This window comes from Diachasma alloeum, unplaced genomic scaffold (assembly GCF_001412515.2).
Source record: "Diachasma alloeum isolate Michigan unplaced genomic scaffold, Dall2.0 Dall_scaffold_00201, whole genome shotgun sequence".
Lineage (NCBI taxonomy): Eukaryota > Metazoa > Arthropoda > Insecta > Hymenoptera > Braconidae > Diachasma > Diachasma alloeum.
Genome location: NW_021680366.1, coordinates 221,864 through 245,493, shown reverse-complemented (window position 1 = coordinate 245,493; position 23,630 = coordinate 221,864). Strand labels below are relative to the sequence as shown.

Below are 23,630 nucleotides of genomic sequence, written 5' to 3'. Positions count from 1 at the left end.
GGGGGGGGGGGGGGGGCGAAGCCCACCTCATTCCCACCACTGGGGGCTTGGCCCCTGGACCCCACTTCTGCGCCCCCATCCCCTCCCCTTGACGAGACTTCGTGATAAAAAATAGATTATGTCATTCTGCCAATAGCCTCGGATTGTGAGTCGTGTGCAATTTGCAGCACGACTCATACATCACATAATCTACTATTGTTTCATTTGTTTTTGATATGAACATTTCTTTGACTTATGGAGTATTTAAATTTGTATAGCCTATTATGAGTCGCAATTATATGATTAGAGATCTATATTGATTTAATGAGACTATTCACATGGGATAGTTAAGATGAAAAATTCGGGACAGTTCAGTTTTAATCAGAAGAGCCAATATTTTATCTTACAATAAAACCGAGGGGTTGGAGTAATGATCATTGATTCCCTCTCAAGGTACAAAATCTCGGGATCTCTGCCGAACAATCTCGATGACCAAGAGTCCCTGGAGGACGATCCGATAGACAACAATAACGTGATATCAGACACGATGAGCGGTAATTTGGGGGGAACACTGCCGCACAAGAAGAGAATTCACGGAGTGCATTTCTCGGATAGTCCAGTGCAGGCTCTGGATCTTGTGAGATATCGCTCGCAAGATTCATTGGAGGGAAATCCGTGGAGGTGAGTGAGACCCGTAAAAACATGGGTTGCAGTGAATCACGATATGAAACACCATCATAATAGATGTGATTTATGCGATTTATGTGATGATTTATATAGTCCAAAAAGAATTGATCATTTCACGTTTCTTAGATTATTTCGTTGCACAGTTTCCATTTTTTTTTTTATTGAATTTTCAGTTTTCAATGACGAAATTCCTTGAAATTTCATTAACAGTCAAGTAGTTTTTTGCTGAAGTGTAACACTGTATTTAACAAAGAGAAAAAACTTGAGAAATTGCTTTCGTCACGACATACTCAACATATTTTTGCTAATAAATTTACAATATGCTTCCGACTGGTTATTTTGCACATAATGTCCTTCTATCGTCTATAATTCATTGTTTATTTTATTTTATTAACTTGAATAAAATTTCATTTTACCTAATTTTGTCAGATTTTCACCTCAGTTGAATGTTATCAGAGGACAACCTCCAGATATTAAAAAAATATAACCGTCTCTTACGCTCAATCACTTTGAGTTCGAAGGGAATCAATATCTTGTTTTCCTTCTGTCAAACTATTCTGTCTATTTCTGTTTTTTAAGAAATATTATGTCATTTCGAAAAAAGACATCACCTTTTCATTCAATAACTTCCTCCTTAGCCCGAAAAGCACCGATTTCTTGTCTGAAACCTACCGTAAATTGATCAAATATGTATGCGATGTTTTTCGCTCAAGAAATGATTTTCGTAATATTACGTCGATTTTTCCCTTAGTGTAAAAACATCACGTATATCTGTGAAAATACTCGTATGAAGTGTTTGAAAGCGCCTTCTATCACTTGAAGTTGCTGTAATCGAATAATAATTATGACTTCAGGTATCAACAGGACAGCGACCTGGATCTCGTCCGTTGCAAACACGGTAACTTCGACCTGGTGCGAAAAAATCAGAGCGTAGACACCGTAGACTCGGCTGTTAGGTACTCACGTGTGTATGATGACAAGTACCACAACAATCATCTAGATCTCGTTGGTACATTACCAAAGAGGCGAATCGATCCAAAGTGGTGTGATCCGTCTAGAATTCAGGCATTTCAACAGCAGAGTAACAATCCCGATGGAGAGTTATTGATGAAAGTTGTGCACAAACCGGAGTGCGAATTGATGAAGCATCGTCAGTTTGATCGGTTAACTGATATCAAAACGAGTAGACTTGGTGGGGAGCCGCAGGATCAGGGATATGCGTCGGAGAGATCACCTGAGGATGAGCATCCACCCTCGTTACCGGGTCAACCGATTCTTCGTATTGTTCCAGGTAGGATTAACAAAAAATAATAATGAGAAAATTGATGAATCATGAAGGAATGAATGTAATTCAACAGAATTGTTGAATCGAAATAATTGGGATGAATTTAGTGGCTCGGAGGATTTCAGAGATACGGTGAGAGCGAACAATCATCTGATATTATTAGCGAGGAAGTCACACACGGAGGGAAAGGTCGAATGAAAACTACCTCGAAAATCGTGAAATTTCATAGACAGTTGACTAGTAATTTTTAGGAGATGGAATTAAATTCGGTTTAGAAGGACAAATTGAGAAATTTCAGGTTGCACTGAAATTTCAGTAAAATTCCAGAATTTTATGCAGCACAAAGGCGAGAATTCCTTAATTTATTTGAATTTTCAATCTAATATGAATATTCAGTGTCCAATTACATTGAAGTTTCAGTGAAATCTGAAATTTCCTTATTTTTTCCCCCAAATCGCATTTGGTGTCATTGTCCCCAAAATTCAAGAATATTATTTACCGGAATTTCCTGGTTTTCTATTGATTTTCAGGGAAAAATGGAACTGAAATTGACAGTTCTCTTTTATTTTTCCACGAAATTCCTTGGAATTTCAGTGGTAATTAAATTCAATAAAAATTTCCAAAAAGTGCACCAGAAATTTCAGACAAATTTTTTTAACAGTGTTGTTCTCGAAATAAGATGATATTCTTGAAAGAACCAAGAAAATCTGAAATAAGGAGATATTTCGGCAATGTCTGCTTTCAACACTGTTAGAAAATAATTGAAATTTCACAGACAATTGACTGGTAGTTATCAGGACAGTGAAATTTAATTCGATTTAGAGGGGAAAATCATGAAATTTCAGATTTCAATAGAAATTCAACAAAATCCTTAATTTTTCTGCAGCAGGAAGCCGAGAATTCCCCAACTTCCTTCAATTTTCACCGGAGACCGGAATATTCTGTAGCAAATTACCCTGAATTTTTCTGATTTCTACAAATTTTTATGGAATAATTCTGCTGAAATTTACAGTTTCCATTGATTTTTCCAAGTCCAGTAGAACTACCATGTGCCCACCCTCGTTACTGGGACAACTGATTCTTCGTATTGTTCCAGGTAGAATGAAATAAAAATAATAAGAAAATTGATAAGTCGGGGTTCTGTGACTCGTAAAGAAATGAATATAATTCAACAGAATTGTTGAATCGCAATAATTGGGGTGAATTGGTGACTCGGAAGATGTCAGAGACAGTGAGAGAAGCCAATGATCTGATATCACGAAAATGGTTCCGTAAGCGAAGAAAATCACACAAGTATTGGATCAATTCGTAATAGATTTCAGACAAGGAATAGAAAATTGATATTTTTCTCGAAATGAGATAATATTCTTGAAAAAACCAGGAAAATCTGAAATATGGAGATATTTCGGAAATGTCTGCATTTACTCAACACTGTTGGAAAACAATCGAAATTTCAAAGACAATTGACTAGTAGTTTTCAGAAGAATGGAATTGAATTTGATTTAGAGGGGAAAAATCATGACATTTCAGGTTTCAATGGAAATTCAACAAAATTCCAAATTTTTCTGCAGCAAGAAGACGACAAATTCCTCAACTTCCTTCCATTCTTACCGATAATTTGACTATTCAGAGCAAATTACCCTGAATTTTTCTGATTTCCACTAATTTTTATGGAATAATTGCACTGAAATTTACAGTTTCCATTGATTTTTCCATGAAACTTTGAATTTAAAGTAGTACTTTTACGGTAAATTCAAAGATTATTGAGAACCGCAAAAAAATTGCAGAAAACTCGATTAGATTCGGAATTCTAATTTTTTTCTCAATTTAATTATCGTTTTGGTTTTTCAAAGAAGAAATGTTTAAAAATCAGGATTTAACCCAGTGTCTTATGTGAAAATCAACATTTCCATTGTAATCAAAGATTAAAATCTGCATTTTTTTTCATTAGATGTGAAAAGATCAAGAATTTTTTTGACACAGCAAAAATAATCCACCGTTTTGCAAACAAATTTTATTATTTATTTATGAGAGGGAAATGTTTGAAAAAATATCAATATTTTGCGAAATTTAATTTAGATAATACTGACTGAGTATAAATTTTTTCAATTTTTTTCCATGCAATTTAGTTGGAAACTTTAAAAACTGAAAATATCCAAAAGCACAGCGTAGCCCGACCGACGGGTAGAGCTACTTTAAAATGAAGAAATCCCTTCTAATTCCAGTAGAACTATAATGTGACCACCCTCCTTAGCTCCTTAGATCAATTAATTCTTCGTATTGTTTCTACTAGAATAAAAAAAATAATAGGAAAATTGATAAGTCGAGGTTCTGTGAGTCGTAAAGAAATGAATATGATTCAACAGAATTGTTGAAACGAAATAATTGGGGTGAATTAGCGACTCGGAAGATTTCAAAGACAGTGAGAGAAACTAATGATCTGATATCACGAAAATGATTCTTAAGCGAAGAAAATCAGACAAGTATTCGATCAATTCGTAATAGATTTCAGACAATAGAAAATTAATATTCTTGACCCCCATCAAAAAATATATTTGAAAAAATCTATAATATGGGCCAATTCCATATATTTTTTAAATTTATAAAGAATATATAAAGAAATTCAAATAAACCATATATATATTTTTTATATAAATTGGGCCAATTTAACATATTTTTCAAAATATAAATTTTTCCGCATGCAGAAAAATCAAGAAAACCTGAAATAAGGAGATATTTTGGAAATATCTGCATTCACTCAACCCTGTTCCTTCTAATTCCAGTAGAACTGTAATGTGCCCACCCTCGTTACTGGAACAACTGATTCTTCGCATTGTTCCAAGGAAGAATAAAAAAAAAATACAAAAATTGATAAGTCGAGGTGCTGTGAGTCGTAAAGAAATGAATATAATTCCCCAGAATCGTTGCGTCGAAGTAATTGGGCCGAATTAGCAGGTGGGAAGTGTCACAAAAATAATGTCCTTAACGAAACAAATAACACGTATGTATTTGATCAATTCGCCATAGATCTCAGCATAAATGAGGCTCACCTCCCGAATGAGGTTTATTTTTCTCAGTACCCATAAACCAAAAGCTGAACAATTCCGTAGGCAAAGCCCTCCTCCCCGAAAACTCCCCCTTTCATCCCCTAATTGCCCTCGTCTTACGAGTGGCATTACTGCCAACCTGAGCTAGGCGTCGTTCTCTAAATTTTCAATGGATCTTGGAGACGCTCCGCTCTCCTCCCTCTCCCATTCACAAGCCCACGAAGACGATAAAAGGCCGCTTTGTCTCTTTATCACTCAGTGGTTTGCCCTTATTTCAGTGAAGAATAGGAGCGAAAAATAACTACAGAGAAAATACCTCTGAGTCAGGATGTTCGAGCCATTTATTTTTCACCCTTTCTATTCATCTGATGAAATGAATCAGACGATCAAGGGATTCGTTCCCTTGTGAGTGTTTTGGAACTATTTTCCTCTTTTATTCTTTACTTTGGAGGTATCAGGCACATGTAGAAGAATTGGCGCCCAATTTATCTCATAAAATTTCGACCCTTTATGTGCCTATAACATTTTAATTTGGTTGCTTTTTATGGGCCGCTATAACTATTTTTTGTGCGATTTATGCAACCTTAAAAATAAATTCTAATTCATTAACAATTCCACGGGTCAGTAACACTAAAGAAAAGATGATTAAACATTAAGAGGAGATTACTATGGGTTTTTAAAAGTTGCGGGCTATTGGAATGCGATTTCCGAGGTGATTTCTCATACACTGAAGATCGATTATACACACGGAGAGAAATATTGAGTAAAAATTACGGAACTTACAATTCGCTCGCCGATTACGGAATCGACTCAGAAAATTTAAGTGACGGTATCGAGACCAAAATTATCGGATATTTCCCGATTGTTTTGTTACGTAACAACGAGAGAGAGAAATTTTGCAGATTAAAATCCTGAGCGCGTAGCGCAAGGGATTTTTGTGCAAAACTTATCGCGATCGTTGATACGCAGGAAAACATGAGGAGAATGTTCGATTAATTTTGGAGGTCAAGTGGTATTCGACGGATTATTTTTGGTAATCGGATCCTTCCGAAACCGACTCATTTTCACTTTCTTCATGCCTTTCTTTCACTCCACAGGATAATATTTGACAGTTATTTGGTTAGAAAAACAATTGCAGAGCTAGAGGGAAATTATCAAAAGCTACAGGGAAATTATCAAAAGCTAGGGGGACATAACCGTTGTAATTTTAATTGGGAAGTACTTCATGTTATTGAATACTGAACTCTGATTGGCCCAGGGAAGGTTAGATCCCATTACCAAAGATAATCAGTAGTAATTTCAACTACAAGGAAATTCTCAAAAAAATAATAGTTACGGTAACAATGACCATTGCATTTTCAACTATTACATTAGAGTGAAAATTACCTCATAATGTGAATGACACTATTTGACATAGTGAATCGAACGATGAATCCTAGTTCAATCTATAAAGTTTATTGTTTCAGTAAATATAATTTCTTTGACATTTCCCTTGTTGTTAAAATTACCATTGAAATTTCTCTCAGTGTGATTTCTCAATTACGTATTTCCGTAAAATTTCAGTGAGACCGTAACTCGCTAAATATTTCCAATACGTACACTGAAACTTCCAACGAAAAATCGTTAACAGTGTAGCTGAAAATATTTCGCCACGCATTCCATTGATAAAATGCCACCAAACCAGGTAAAACGCTTCTGTTAAAACTAAAATCTTTCATATCTAGGCCGCTACGGCCGCTCCCAACCTATCTCTCCACGTATCCCGCCAATACCTTATTAACAGAAGAAATTCACGAGTTTCCATTGAATAATGAATCTTCACTGACAAGATCCCTTGAAATTCTTTGGACAATTAACTAGTAATTTTGAGGACAGTGTCCCCAAAACACTCAGAAAATTCAATGAAATGCCAAAGACGAGAATTCCTCCACTTACTTGAATGTTCAATAAAAACATGACTATTTAGTACTAAATTACACTGAATTTCAAATCAATTCAACATTCAAAAATATATTTACCTGATTTCTACCAATTTTCATGGAATAAGTGAGCAACAATTTCAAGTTTCCATAAATTTTTGCATTGCACTGAGAGAAATTTCAATGGTAATTTCAACTACAAGGGAATTGTCAAAAAAATAATAGTTACGGTAACAATGACCATTGCATTTTCAACTATTACATTAAAGTGAAAATTACCTCATAATGTGGATGACACTATTTGACATGGTGAATCGAACGATGAATCCTAGTTCAATCTATAAAATCTATCATATAAAATCTGTCATATCTAGGCCGCTGCGGCCGCTCCCAACCTATCTCTCCACGTAACCCACTAATACCTCATCAACCATCATGAAAAAATTTAGCGATAAGCATCTCGCACTGCACTCGAATACAAATCCCGAGTTTGAACAATTACAATGCAAATTCAAGACACGACAACAGCACGAACGGTGAAACACACTGACCCCTACTCCTTCAACTGGAGTACAAAGCCCAGGGGGTCATCGAGTGAAAAGTGCCTGTATGCAAATCCATGGAACGGTCGAGGCACGCCTGTTAGCACGATAATAACCCTAGAAACTGTTGGGCACCACATTGGGGTGGTGCCTATTGTACTCGGGGGCTAGGTTACGATGTGCGACACATCGGATATTGTAGACAGGTTTTGCTCGGTTGCGTGCAAAGTGGAGTATCACGAATATCTGTGATAATTTTCGGGGTTAATCCTGTTAGTTCACTCAATTAACATGTGTTTATTCTCAGGGAGGAAGTATTTTTGTCGGTGGGTGCGCGAGTAATTACATTGCTGGATTAATAGTGTCAATAGTAGTGGCGAAGGTCGGAGAGGAGTGGTGAGAGGGACGGCATTATGAAGTTTTCAAGTTTTTAATTCAAAAGTACCCGAGGATGAAAGGAATGGGCAGAGAAAATGTAGATTGGCTGACAGGTTCTTGTGACTAGAGAGTTTTAATCCATCAAGTGAAAATTACGGAAGTTGTCGATTAGTCTGGAAAATTTTGAAATTATGTATTTGCGTCGATTTTACTAAGTCTGTTCTTACACGCAGGGATGGCCATCAATCGCCCGATTCTTCAATGTTAAAAGAATTTCTGACTTACATTGATCAAGGTTTAAATATAGTAATCGAAATTTAAAAATAGTAACATAATTGATAATCTAAATTTCCAATTGACGGTGAATTAAATATTTAAAAATATGGAACTATAAATTCTCTATTAAGTAGATAATACTAAATTTATTATAAGAATCGTCAATTCTCGTAACTCAATTACTGATTAATGAATAATTCAAAATTTTACTATTTAAATTGATGATTACTTCAATAATTAAAATTTTAAAGTGATATCAACTAATTGACTACATAATAATTTAACAGTAATTATAATTTATGGATATGGCTATCCCAGCTTATACGGAGAATATTTTTTTAGAAAAATTCATGGGCTAAGCACCATAAACGTTACAATCCGCACACTTGGAAAAATTATTGTGTAGCACCAGAACAATTCTGGCGCGGCTGCAGAAAAACTATAGTGTCCCCAGTAATTTTCCCGGTGCTGAACGATAATTTTTCTTGTGCTACACAATAATTTTTCCCATGTAGCATGACAATTTTTCAGGTGCTACATAATAATCTCTCTAAGTGTGCAAGTTATGACCCGTTTATGGTGCTAGCCATCAATTTTTCTGGAATCATTCTCTCAGTGTAATAGAGTCGATTACACGAGGAGAATGTAAAATCAAAAATTACAGTGTGAACGTAGTAATCGAGGATCATACTGAAACAACTTTAAAATTTCATTCACTAAAACAGGGCGCGTATTGTTTTCCATGGATGCCAATGTAGTAAAACGTTACCATTTCTCACTTTCATCAATTTTTATTTCAATAATAATCCACTTTAAAAAAATCCAGTGTAACGATTTTTAAAGCCTCTATTCCGCTTATCAAGTAATGTAATCTTTTGTTTTCAACAATTTTGAAAAAAGACAAATTCATTTCTTACATTACTTGATAAGCGGAATAGAGGCTTCAAAAATCGTTACACTAGATTTTTTTAAAGTAGAAATCTTAACCAAATTTTTATTCGTGCCAAATTGAATTTTACTTTTAGTTCACCACTTTCTACCCGCAGAAAAATGGTTTATTTGAATGGAATGAACTTTATTTGAGTGAAATAAATAATTTATTTAAATCTAATACAGGACTTATTCGATTCAAGTAAAGTTTACTCAATTCAAATAAATCATTTCTCGGGGGGTACTGTACCGACTTGGAATTTTTACTATGCTCGACAGTAAATTTTAAATGTGGTGAGTATGGTTCTAGAATACTATTCCCTCATAGTAAAAAATAATTTTATATTCTCCCTGTGTAATGTCAATAGTGCTAGACAGAACTATCATGTAAAACAAAATAAAATCAGATAAAAGATTCCACCAAAAGAATATTAATCAAGAGTAAATTACAGTGTTAGAAAACCATTGAAATGTCATGGACAGTTTAGTATTAATTTTCACACAAGTAACATTAAGGATATCCAAGTACTTTGGTTATTTTTTCTTCAGTGAAATGCTTTTCTACTTTTGTAGTCGATCAAAGCTTTTATTTGAGTCCTATTAGACCCTAAGTTTCCGGACATTTCACAATGATTTTATTATCTAAACTTTCCAGGTCTGACTTTGAACCTTGATATTAAACCGATAAAAAACATTTCAAAAATTAAAAAAAAAATAGAAAGTTTATATATAATAATTACCTAGAATATAATTCTATAATAATTATCTAGAATATATATATATGATTAGCTACAATTATCTGGAATAATTGAACTGAAATTGGCAGTTTCTATTGATTTTTCCATAAAATTTTGAATTCTCAATGACGATATCCCCCGAAATTTCAGTGGAACTATGATGAGGTAAAAATTTCCAAAGGTAAACCGGAAATTTCAGCCAGAAATTTTCCCGAGTCAAGCAAAATAATTATTAAGCAATGAAACAGACTACAAAACCATTTGAACATCATAAAAACCATCTGTTCAGTAACATCGCATTATTTATCAATTACCCTCAAAACATCTCGAGAGAATAGCTATCCACCTTTGGTGCAGTTGACCCCGACAATAATTTCTGGGGCGTCGCGTGCCGCTGCATTACCGCTCAGCAATGTTTTCTATAGTTATGCTTCATAATTATTTTCTCGTAAAAAAAATCACCTTGCACAGCACAACTGTATTGTTATAATCACTATCCCCCTTTTAGTCGTTAGATTTATTTCTATGATGAGGGAAATTATGTGAAACCAGAGCCCCACGGCCTTAACGAGGCATTGGAAATTACGAGAATGGTGGGATTATGAAAGTAACTCGGGGATGTTCAATGGCTTTACCTTAAGTAATGAAGAAAAAGAGAGGAAAAAAAACTAATCTCTGTGGGCTGAGATAAAGCCCCTCGAATTAATGACGCTGGAGAAGACAGTTTCCACAGAGATTGAAGGGACAATTTGAATTAAAATCGATGGAATTTTCAATCAAATGCAATTCTAAAGTTTGAAATCTTCAACTTTCTTGATAATTGTGGCGTTATTACTCGGGCACCGGCTCATCAAACTCTCCTGATGGTAGATTGAGTCTACAAAACCGGAAGAAGTATCACAATTAAAACTTGAGTATCCCACGAACCAAGATATTTATCGAGGAGATATGATTAACTATCACAAAGGAGTCAAAAGTTCTAACTCGTGCGAGTCAAGAATGCACTATTGATCGTTGGGTCCGCGCAGTGCTCTCCTTATTCCCCAAACTAGGCCAGCCTATATAGATGTGCGTCGTGATGCGTCTGGGTCATTCGTTCTTACAAATCCCGAAAAAACTCGAGATGATTAAAAGTCTATTTAAAATTTAGAATGGTTGTTGAGAGTTGAGATTGACAATCTTGAGTTCAGACTTACGAATTCTTGACTGATAACGTTTCATTTGTGATCGCGCAAAGCGCACGTAATTGCTGCAATTCTCGACGACTTGACTTAAATTTGATTTAACTTGATTGGTTAGTCCTCAACGCTTGATTTGGCTTCATTAATCCTTGACTCAAATTCATCAGCACTTGATCCAAAGATCTAACTGGTTAGAATTCGAATCATTCGTGAACTTGAGTCAAATCAATTTTAGACTGAACTCTCACGTTCTGCCCAATTGAGATATCCTCACATATTATTGACGGTCACTCGCGTCAAAAAAGCCCTAACTCAAATTTTCTTGAAATCTGGAGTCAAGTCGTATAAACTTGATTCTAGTCTCAATGACTTGAGTCAAGTCGTATAAACTTAATTCAACTCTCAACGACGTGACTTAAATTAGAAACAAATTGATGGGTTATGCCTGAATAATTGATTTGTCTTCATTCCTCTTTAACTCAAATTCACTAGCACTTGATCCAAAATTTTGACTTAATACCTGACTAGACAACTCAAGTCATTCTTGAAGTTGAATCAAATCAATCTCAGCCTGACTCTTAAAAATCTATAAATCTCGAAATTTTCTGAAATCTTTGGTCAAATTGTGCGGATTTCATGCAACTCTCAACAACTTGACTCAAATTGCAAACTTATTCCTCAATACTTGATTAGACTCCATCCATCATTGGCTGAAATTCACCAGCACTTGATTCGAAATTTTTACTTTAGACCTAACTAGACATAACTCGACTGATTCATGAACTTGAATAAAATCAATGTTACAATTGAATCAACTCTGACAGTCTCCTCAATTGACACTACTTCACCTATTATTTATGGTTACTCGATCCAAAAAAATCCATAAATCTCTAAATTTTCTGGAATCTTGAGTCAAATCGTGCGTCCTTGTTGCAACTTTCACCAACTTGACTCAATTGGACAGGTTATCCAATAATACTTGTTTCCCATTCATCCATTCCCCCCTAAAATTAACGAACACTTGATCCGAAATGTTTCCTCAAGCCTGAGCAAAGTTTGCCTCAAGTTATCCTCAAACGTGAATCCAAGTAGTTCCACTTCACATCAACTGGCGAAAAATAAAAAAAACCCAAATAGAATTAAAATTTAGAGAGAAAAAATCCCGATCTGCCCAGCCGGGAATCGAACCCGGGTTTCCCAGTTACGCGCCGGGCACTCTTCCAACTAAGCTACCGGGAACCACGGAAATTGATGTGAAGATGGCCCCCGCTCACAACCCCAAATGCTCAAGTCACATTCCACCCAATGGAATTCTCCTCTCTCCAGCATAACCCCTAAAAAAAGTGGATAAAATCATCAACAACTTTTTCCCCCCCATTTTCCCCCGACACCCTCTATACCAGCGGTAGTTAAGTGGCCCTAGGGAGTCTCCTTTCATGCTTCAGAAAGAACCTCTCATGGACTAACCGCACTAACTCCTCGAGAGTATCTTCCCCAGCGATGATTAAGTTCCACCAACCGAACAGTATCTAAACGAACAGAAGGAGGAGTCACTTGGTGCTTCCAACGAGCTCATTAGCAGGCTTACCTATCCTCGAATGTGTCACTCCTGTATACGTGTGACCTCATTGCGCATTCTCTTTGCATTGCACGTCAACCAAATGTAGGCAAGCAAAATCTCACCACCCAAATGTAACTCCCCTTCTGCTTTTCTCAACTGCATGAAACCTCTTATCGTTTCTGATGCACACTGTGTGCATTACACAAGTTCATCCTCCGTTCTCCATCATTTCAATTCCAACGATAAACTACTTCGAGTAAATACGCTAGTTCCTTCTGATGTAATTATATCAGTGTACCTCTCAAGCAGAGACTTCATTAGTCTTTTTGTTGGTCTGTGATTTTCATATTTCAATCTTGCTGGATGACGAAGGAATGAATATGGAGATTATCTTCGACGATTAGCTTGAATTCGTTTTGAATATGTTTGTGATTGTATGTAGATCAGGGGTTTCTCTAAAAGTCCGTGGATTTTGTTGGGAGTGAATAGATAATTGAAGACAAATATTTTGAGGGTTGTTGAGAGTGACGTCAGTGGAGCACCGGCTGGGGATTGAGCGCAGCGGACGCCCGAGTGATCGTTCCCAGAGGCGAGGCTTCTGGTGTTACGTGAGCAATGGGAAACAACATGCTGTGATGTAATCGTGGATTCAGGGGATTGGAGAAAAATTGGGATTTGGGACGGATGTAGAAAAGAGCGATTGCTAGGACAGATTTGTTTTGGATGACGTACGAGTTGCTGTGGTACAGTCTCCCTAACTCATTCTGATATAGAAGTGAAATCTCCTCAACTCATAGGAGTCGGGGCTATTCGCTCCCGGAGAAGCGAAGTTACGGGATACATGACGCTCTCACCGATTTCATTTCATACGGAATACACGACGCTCCCAACGATTGCAACTTATATCAATGAATTTTTTTCCGGAGTCTCCCTAACTCATGTACCCAAAACCCTCACACCCGCCTCACAATGGAGCTACCCAACCTAATATCCATATTCCCCCATTTTTACAGACATTAAACTCATTTCCACAGTTTTATTTCATCTCCAACCCCTTCAAAAGAGTCTAGAAATGGTATTAAACTGAAAGCGGCACAAGATCAGAAAGTTCCATTAGAGTTAATGCTTTGTAATGCACAAAACTCTGCAATATGAGTTCTATAATCACCTTTGATGAAGAAGAGAGTGATAAATCGACTTAAAAAATAATTCCGTTGAATCTCGTATTGGAGCAATGGGCCAAAAAGTGAGAAATGTACGGGGAATAATTTTCAACCTTCCTCACAACAAATTTATGTTTCGGATCGATTCACTCGTGCGATGGCGCCTTGAGATAATTTTACACAGGGCCGATTGTCGATGATAAGTTTCAAAGTGCATCAGAGAGAAGGAAAGGGGAAGGACGTGACGGGGGGAGGGGGGGGGGGNGGTATAAGTGAGTTGAGGATACACAAAGGAAGTCATTCGTGGGTTGGGTTTTAGATTTTGGAAGTATGTGTATACCTGTGTGTGGTTGATGTACCTGTGCGCCAACGGTAGCTCCAAAGAAGCGGACATCCGTTGATCCATCCTGCATGCCTTCCGGGGAGGGCGAGGGCTGCCACCAGGTGAAAATCCCACAGTTGTATCAACAATCTCGATTAGTTTAATTTGTACTTTGAAATAACTCTGTTTCTCTTAGCAGTTAGCAATGAAAACAATCAGAATTTACAGAGGCAATTAGCTTTTACATTAAATTTTTTCAATGGGTTATTCTATTTTTTTTTATTCTAATGTTCTTGTCGGTGCTGCATTCAGGAAATCAATCAGTTCGTGAGAAAAACTAATAAACAATATATTTAAAATAATAGTAAGTGATAATTGGAATGAAAAAAGTAAACAATTGCATTTTTTTATAAATGAGTTATTGTTGCTAATAAATCAGCAATTTGCTTCCGAATGGGTTCTCTTTTTTTTAATTCTTATTTCAGTATTCTCTTATTTTATGTTTCCATGTCATAGTACTATCATCAATTAAAATCTCATCTAAATTTTGCGTATTATTTCGTTATGTCAAATAATTCTACATTCAGACCCGCTATCGCCTTCGGCGAGCCTCGTCTCCGACTTACCGACGCCTCGTGCTGCAAACTTCACATGACTCATAAACCTCGGCTGATCGGCCTCATGACATAATCTACTATTTTGGAAATTTTATTTTTATTTTTGGAATCTGTATGAAAAATTGAAATTTAATTGGTGTCAATGAATAGAGAGCTTATTAAACTCTATATTCATGAAAAGCTCAAAAAATTCAATTGATCCTTTTTAACAAAATTTCGAAAAAATTGTAAAAAAACACGATGGAAATAAAAATGAAAGCACTTGGAACTTAATTCTATGAAATAAAATGTTTTGTAGGGGAGAGTGGGGAAAAATAAAACAGTCAATAAAACGACTGTTTTACGCAATTGAAGTAAAAAAAATTGTTTTCATTGAATATTTTTTTTATCAACTGTTTTTTATTCTCATCAGTATTCACAAGAATTGAAAAAAGTTGACAAAAAAAATATTTAATAAAAAAAAAATTTTTTGTTTGAATTGCATTAAGCAGTCGTTTTTTTGAATGTTTCATTTTGCCCCACTCTCCCCTAAATATTTTATGAAATTGTGGAGTTGACATTCAATAATGTAATTTCATTTTTAAATGAGAAAAAAATAACGGCAATTAATTTCTTAATAATAATAATGAGTCACAATTAAAATGAAAAAAACGAAAAACTTGAAAATTATTTAGTTGCAGTGAAACGTTTTATAAATATGTTATAAAATGATGGAATTTACAATCAACGATATGATTTCTTTTTTATAGGAAGGAAAAAATAACGTCAATTAAGTTTTTCATGCGAATTGATCCAAAAAGTGAAAAATACGAATCTTCCAATTCCCCTAAAATCCTAAGCCCCCCCACAAATCGTTATAAATATGAACCTCACGATAGTGAGTATCAGGAAGTCATTCGCTACGACCCGAGGCATTTATCGCCCCTCACCCGTCTCTCGTTCCACGAAAAAGAGGGGCGATAAAACAGAAAATACCACTGTTGAGGGAAAGAGAGGTCTTCAGGAAATCCGGCAAGAGCTCGTTCGCCAGGTATTCACCCCTCCACCCCCCTCTTTTCCAAACGCAATAATTCATAGTTGTCAGCGTTGTTCGGCGTTCGGTTGCTATCGTGCCTTAACACCCTCTCGATTTCTACTGTAACACTTTACGTGTCTAACTCGTTCATCTTATAACAACACCCCCTTGCATGTGTACAATCACACACTCACATTCGGGGAAATGCTAGATAAGCGAAAAAATAGCATTGCACACATTTCTCTTTTTTTTATCGCTATCTTTCGGTTCTTGATGTAATAACCATTTCTTGTTCAGCTACTATTATTCAACGTCATGTAGACTGACAGGGGGGAAGTAACTAGAATTATCTGGGATTTTTTTGGCATTCCGGAGCTTGTTAAAAACATTATTGTATCGGGAAGAGAGACAATAAATTGAGGAAAGAATAGTAATAGATTCTATCAGACACAATGGACTTTTTCATTACGCCGTACGAAAAAGTAACTTTTTAGGCACGCGAAGCGTGCCTTTACGTCCCTTTTCTCCACATTGTGATGAAAAATATCGTTCGATACTCATCGGAAAAGTGTTTTCCAGCACGCTGTGTGTAAAGTGACATTTTACGCACGATCTGCGTGCGCAAAACCCCACTTCCCACACATTGTGATGAAAAATAGCGTTCGATACTCGCGGGAAAAGTGTTTTTGTGCTCGTGGGAGGTTTATAGCACGAGCCGAAGGCAATGATATACTATTTTGGCTCATGGGAGGTTTATAGCATGAGCCGAAAGCGAGAGCTATAAGCCGAAAACACTTTTCCGCACTCGTATTGAAATATATTATTTTGTGATACCTACCTCAAAAGTACACTTCTCAAACCGGTTTAGTGTGCGTAAAGCGGTTGTTTTCCGCACGGCGTGCGTAAAGTTAATGCTCGTGCGTAAAGCTTCGCTTTACGCACTCGAAATTCACTTTACGCATGCTCTTGAACCTGACGTACTGGTGCAGAAACACCACATTACCCCTACCACCGTTCCGAATAGTGAACTTGGCAGGTACCACAAAAAATAGGATGTGTTACACGTGCGTGTGAAAAAGTGGAACTTTACGCACCAGTAACACAATATACTATTTTGACATTGCTACTACGTTCACCTCCTGCCGAAAAGCGCCTTTTCGTTTAGTCGTAAACGAAAAAGGCACAGTTCCACCACTCGCTGAACGTAAAAGTAAATCGTATATTTCGATACAAGTGTGGAAAAGTGTTTATTGGCTCTTAAAAATATATCACTCACCTTCTGCTCATGTTATAAACCGCCCACGAGCGAAAAAACACTTTTCCCATAAGTGGAATGATATTTTTCAAAACAAGGTGTGGAAAAGGAACGTTTTAGGCACGCGAAGCGTGCTAAAAACATTACCCTACTAGTATTAACATTCCCACTTTTTCACACTTGTAACGTAATATACTCTTCTGAGTCTCCAAACCCTTGTGACATGAGATTTTTCAAGAATTAATCTCCCCCAAAGTTCGTTAACGAGAGTTGGCATGTTGACACATCAAAAATTGGAAGCTCTACCGAGCGTGTAGTATCGGATGCTATGGACATTGTGAATGATTATTCTGCGTTGATTGTTCGTGTTGAATTGTAATTGGACCTATTCATTTTCAGTCATTTACGAACTGTTAATTAACGAAGCTATCACGGAAGCACTCATTTAAGTTCAATAAGTATTAGAAATAAATGCGTATAAATGAGTTTATTTAAAAAAAATTATTTGTAACACAATTTTGTCATTTATTTACCAAATATTTATTGACAAAAATGGCAAAGGACAGCTTATTAAAATTTAATAAATATTGAAAATAAATAAATGTTGATGGCAATTCATTGAAAAAATCTTTTTCGTAAAACAATTTTCTTCTCTTTTTCATTTTTATAAATATTCTGTTTTATTTCAAGGGAGTATCGTTTGCAGAAAGTTAGGAACGGAATGTTTCTCGCAGAAATTCGAATGGAGAAATACAACAATTTGAATCACTTTCGTAAGAAAAATTGCTCAGACTTTATCAAACAGAATTTCTGCCAAAATGTGCGAATATTGGCCACCAATGAATGATAGCTCTGGATTGATTGTCATAATTGGAACTATTAATTTTCATTCATTTACGAACGGCTATTCACCAAAAATGACAAGGGAACATTCATTAAAATTCAATGAATATTGAACATAAATAAACGTCAATAAAAATTAATGAAAAATTTTATTGTCAAAAAACAACCTCATTCATTCACACGATATTAATTGACAAAAAAGTCAAGTCAAAGTTCACGAAAAATTCAATAAATATTTCAAATAAGTAAATGTTAATGGAAATTCATTGAAAACAATTTTCCCTTCTTTTTTCGTTATTCTTATAAATATTCTCTTTTATTTCAAGCGAATATCGTTCGTAGAAGTTTACCGAGAATGTTTCCCCCGGAAACATTCTAATGGAGAGCTACAAAAATAAATCCTTCAAAGCATGATATGCCCACGACCACTTCATTCACAGAAATTTCCTCGTCAAAAATCCCTCTTTGTCCCAATTTCATAAAAAAAATTCTTAAGAATATCCAAGTATCTTTTACAGCATGGTACAGACCACACTATAGATTCAACTATTTTCAATCATCAAATTTGTCAATTAAATTGCGTGAGAAAAATCTAAAAAAAATCATGAATATTCAGTGTCATTCAAATTTCATTTTGCACAGAATTATTATTCTTTAAACATTCGTTGTTTATAAATAAATAATTAAAATTGTTTAAACTTTCGGAAACCTTCTTTTTTTAGGCATGAAATCGATTTATGGTAAAATTCTGAATATGAATAAATTTGTTACGATTCCGAACAAATGATTTTTATGGTAGAAAATTGATTGTTTATAAATTATTTATAGAAACGGCTCATAATTTTCAAAAATTGCAACTTTTAAATTATTTCATTAATCTTCCTCCAGAAGTAAACTTTCTAAAATTTCTTCAGATTTTCATAATGTTTTCTAACAAGTTTAAATAATAAAATTTTTGTAAAATGTCCGGAAACTTAGGGTCAAATGGTGCTGAAATGAAAGCTGTGAGGCTTGACTACAAAAGTAGAAAAGCATTTCACTGGAGAAAAAATAGCCAAAGTACTTGGATATCCTTAAAATCCATCAAATAAACCTGCCGAAAAACGCTCCCTTCAAACTAACTGTGGTTTTCCCGCAGTCCGGTAAAAAACTAGTTGTTTCAATGAAATATCGTGATATTCACGTGCGTCATTGATCCCACACCTCCATTACGCCCTCCCCCCTCCCCGCCCAACCTGTTATTTTCCCACGTAGTACGAGTAGGCTTCTGCAGCAGCCACAGCTGGCAGGAGAATAAAAGGACCGGCGTTGTGACGTCGTTCCACTCGTTTGATGACTCAATAAAACTTTGTCTCCACTCTTCCATTTTTTTTATTCTGCATAGAATAGAAAAATAATGGATACCATCATCTGAGGGATATACTGAGGGGTTGTAAAAAGGAATCCTCCCCCCACTCACCACCACCACCCGTACATTGAAATAAAAGTGAGGTACATGCGATGAGAGAAAATTTCGTGAGTCAGTGCTGGTACGATAAAACAATGAGGGGTGGAATTTCACGTTTATTCAATGTTTTACTCGTATTTTATCGAATGTTATAAACATGAAAATTCATCCGAGCGATCGTGACTGACGCTCATTATGCGGGTGGAGGGAGGGGGGAGGCAAATTGGCGGAACTCATGGTACTTAAAATTGTGAAGCAGACGGAGGAAGAGGCGTACGAGGTGAGAGAGAAGGGGCGGGAGGTATGGGGGTGGGAAAAGAATTTGGAGTACGAATTGTATACAGGTGGAGAGCCCACATGCAATGGCAATTTTGAGGAGCAATCGATATTGGCTTTGCGCGTTCATTATTGCATCCATTTGACCAAGCGTGAATACTGTTACCCCTGCACTCCCCTGCTCCCGATATTCTATACCTCTACTGTTGCCTGAATCTGTTCAATTGACTTGCGCCAATTTATATCGCCAGTCGGTGTATAGATGGGTTTTGAATGGAGAATGAAGGGAGAGAATAACAGGTTTAAAACGCGAATGCAACACTTATTCGTAGGGAATTAGAGGGTGGGGGAAATGGGGGAAATTTTTTATTTTTATTGGAACATTTTTAGGGGATTTTTAGGGGGACTTTCTTCATGATTGAATATTTTATCGATTGCTTCTGGAAGAACTGGGGCTTTCAACATTGAGAGAAAAATTATGGAAGTTTTTTGGTTCCAAATAGAAGTATTGTATTCGTCCAATCCGAAATTTCCAATTTTTTGTGGCGGAATAATTAATTTTGGCCTCAGGAGTTCAAATTTGTTATTTTTGTGATACCTACCCAAAAAGTGTACTTTTCCGAACGGTTTGGTATGTGTAAAGGGGTTCTTTTCCGCACGGCGTACGTAAAGTTCCCAAGGGAGCGTAAAGTAGATTCTTATGCTTATTGCACCCTTTTCGCCAAAATTCACGTTTTTTGAATTTTTCTGGTAAATTGTTGATCGGATTGAAGTGAAAAAATATACCGTTTTTGTGCTTTATCATTATTTAATGACTCACGAAATTTCACGATCGTGCAATCATTTTCCTGCGTTTTTTCTAAAACATTTGGGAAATTCACAAAACTTTAGAAAAAATGCAGGAAAATGATTGCACTGCCATGAAACTTCGTGAGTCAATCAATAATGATAAAACGCAAAAACTGTATATTATTTCGCGTCAATCCGATCAATAATTTGCTAGGAAAGTGAAAAAAACCTGAATTTTGACCGAAAGGGTGTAGTACATCCTTAAAGCTTCGCTTTGCGCCCTCGAATTCCACTTTACGCACGCTCTTGAACTTTACGCACTCGTGCACAAAAAACAACCACTTTACCTGGCTACCGTTTCGAACAGTGAATTCGGCAGGTACCATAAAAAATAGGATGTGTTACACGTGTGTGAGAAAAAATGGATCTTTACGCACTAGTAAACATTATTGTATCGGGAAGAAAAAATAGTATATTTCGATACGATTGCAGGAAAGTGTTTTTGGGCTCGTGGGAGGTTTATAGCACGAGCCGAAGGCGAGTGATATAATCCCACGAGTCTAAGAACACTTTTCCCGCGAGTATCGAACCCTATTTTTCATCACAATGTGTGGGAAGTGGGGTTTTGCGCACGCGGAGCGTGCGTAAAATGTCACTTTACCCACAGCGTGATGAAAAATATAATTGAGGAAAGAATAGTGATATGTTTTATCAGACAGAATAGACTTTTTCATCGCGCTGTGCGAAAAAGTAACTTTTTACGCCTAATAACGTCCATTTTCTACACATTGTGATGAAAAATATTGTTCGGTACTCACGGGAAAAGTGTTTTTTGGCTCGTGGGAGGTTTATAGCACGAGCCGAAGGCGAGAACTATAAGGCGAAAACACTTTTCCGCACTCGTATCGAAATATACTATTTATTCATTTGTGCGTAAGGTGAAATTTTACGCACGCTCTGCGTGCGCAAATAGCTATTTTCATCATAAGGCCGAAAAAAACATTTCTGACGAGTGTAAGGGTTGCAGACAGAGACGAAGCCGAGGAATGCAATCGCGCTAGTCAGAAAAGTTGTTTTCGGCCGAGTGACGAACATAATTTTTCTTCGCAATGTCCGTAAACGGCGTTTGATGGATGACACGAAGTAAAAAATTTGAACGACGTTTTACGGGCAGTGTGATGAAAATTCCACTTTCCACACATTGTGATGAAACGACACTCGTCGGAAAAGTGTTCTTTGACCCCTGGGAGGGAAGACCTCCCGCAAGTGAAAATAGTATGTCTAACCTAGGGAGGTAAAATAAATGAGTCGTGCCCACGTGCGGAATTACCACCGGATCCGACGGCGAGGGTGGTAAGCACTTGGGTAAGGGTCATTTATTTAATTTCCTATGGTTAGAGCGATATTTTTCGCCCCGGCGTAGTAAGTTAACTGTTGGCTGCCACCGTTAAGGTACACTGTTAGAAAATTACTCTTGAAATTTCAAGTGAAAAAGCTTGAAATTTTTAACAACAACAAAGTTGTGAAAAGTGAAATTTCTGTATATTTCATTCACGAATCACGAACGAAGATGACGAATGATGATTTTCTTCATTGACGAATCAGTTCATTTCTTGAATATTCAAGAAATTCTCGATTTCCAGGTCCGCACAGCACTGAAAAATTTTGAACATTGAAAAAATTCAGAGCATGACGTTTCTGAATTCTCAATGTATTAAAAATTCAATTGCATCTAAAACAATTTTAATTTTCGCAATGAGTTTGAACATTCAAGTTTTCATTGCAATATCAATGATCCCTATTTTCCGAATGTTCAAGATAAATGATAAATTTTACAAACATTTTCATTTGAAATTAAATTCAAATTCACAAGATTGAAAATTCAGGTGACGCTGTGACTGATATTTCAATAAATTTCTAGCAGTGTATTGTTGGCAGTTGAATTCAATGGATCATTGAATTCAAATTAAAACACATCGTCATACAAATTCCATTCGGATGCAAATTCTCATTTATTAGCAAAAATATGTTGACTATCTTGTGACGAAAGCAATTTTCTCTTATTTTAACTTTTTTTCATTAAAAATTTGTTTCTTTCGCTTTATTCAAGCACATTTTACTACATTCGATTGGAAACGTGTGAAAATGTCGTATCGAAAAATCCCTCACCCGAAAAATCCACGACGATATTCTCTCTCGAAAGTAAAGAATCGTTTTTTCCCAAGTACGAAACAAAACACAACTTAATCAAGAATTTTCCTTTTGTTCGGTGAAAATGGGAGAAAGCTGAGATTGAAACCAAATCATAAATGGAAATGAAATTTCGATCTCTTCATGCCGCACAAACAGACGTAGCAATTTGCGTTCTGTTTCGCTGAACCACTCGTTTGCATTCGCTTTTTTGCCATTCCACTATTTTTTCTCTTTCGTTAAAAAAAAATCCACTAGTCAGCAGTTGACTTCCGACATGCGCTTGTTTGTCCCCTGATTCATTTTTTCCCATTCCAGTGGGCAATTATAGTTCTGGATGTTTTCTGAAATAAACCCGGAGCACAATTTGTTACCCTCTTTTCCACTGGCAGTCTCACGAGGCTCGCAGTAAATCAGCTCTCTCTCCGCAACCAAGAAAACGAGTAAATAGATGTAAATAAGAGGAGAGAGTGTCGTCGTTGTGTGTCGAGGAAAATTACCCGTGACGCATCAAATGTAAATTACCTTTTGTCGTGGGAGTATTCGAATCCACTGGGATGTACTCACAATGATCTGAACAATGTGTTGAAACGATATGTCAGTAGTTTGGTTCTTTCCAATATCCGGCCGCTCCGGCGGAAAGTCCTCAATGATCCGTCGGGGGGTGCACCTGGAACTCTATTCAGAGACTGGTGAAAAAAAAAGTTCATGCGGAACAGGTTCACAGAGGGAGTGGAAGAGGCATTCGTTTTCGAATCGTTGCTTCCGTTGTAAAAACTATTTTCATTCTGTTCCTGACAAATTCCGTGTCGGAAACTGTTGAAGGGATTTTATTTATCAAGCGTTTCAATTCTGGAAAATGGGGTTTCGAATGGCATTCAATTACAGCTTAAAAGTTGAATTATAAGTATTGAATTTGAAGCTCGAATTATTTTACGTCGGTCTCGAGCTCATTTAAGCGCAAGATTATCTACTCTTTATGTAGACCACAAACTGATCATAACTCGCGAAAGTTTGCAGTGCGAACTAGTTCAAGTCACCTCAAACTTGTTCAAGCCCAAGCTCAAACTATCATCATGCAGAACAGAAATTACTGATCACTCTTGAAATTTTGACGCCGAAATTAGTTTCAGTAGCGAAACGGTTAAACTGTTTAAGTCGATTTTGACTATTCGTCAGTTTTCGATGCAC

At 36.4% G+C, this 23,630-nt stretch overlaps 1 protein-coding gene and 1 non-coding gene across 3 annotated transcripts in view; one reads left to right on the top strand and one right to left on the bottom strand.

The window, feature by feature from the left end:
- The window catches only part of LOC107035897, a 116,830-nt gene that overhangs the window by 83,307 nt on the left and 9,893 nt on the right, over nucleotides 1-23,630 (top strand). For both annotated transcript variants that reach the window (XM_015253530.1, XM_015253531.2), the window contains 2 exons: nucleotides 433-660; nucleotides 1,521-1,957. In XM_015253530.1, coding sequence (XP_015109016.1) covers nucleotides 433-660; nucleotides 1,521-1,957 — 665 coding nt within the window. The remainder of the gene's footprint in view (nucleotides 1-432; nucleotides 661-1,520; nucleotides 1,958-23,630) is intronic.
- Trnat-cgu lies at nucleotides 12,129-12,200 on the bottom strand. Its single transcript has one exon. It is a non-coding gene; the product is annotated as a tRNA-Thr (tRNA).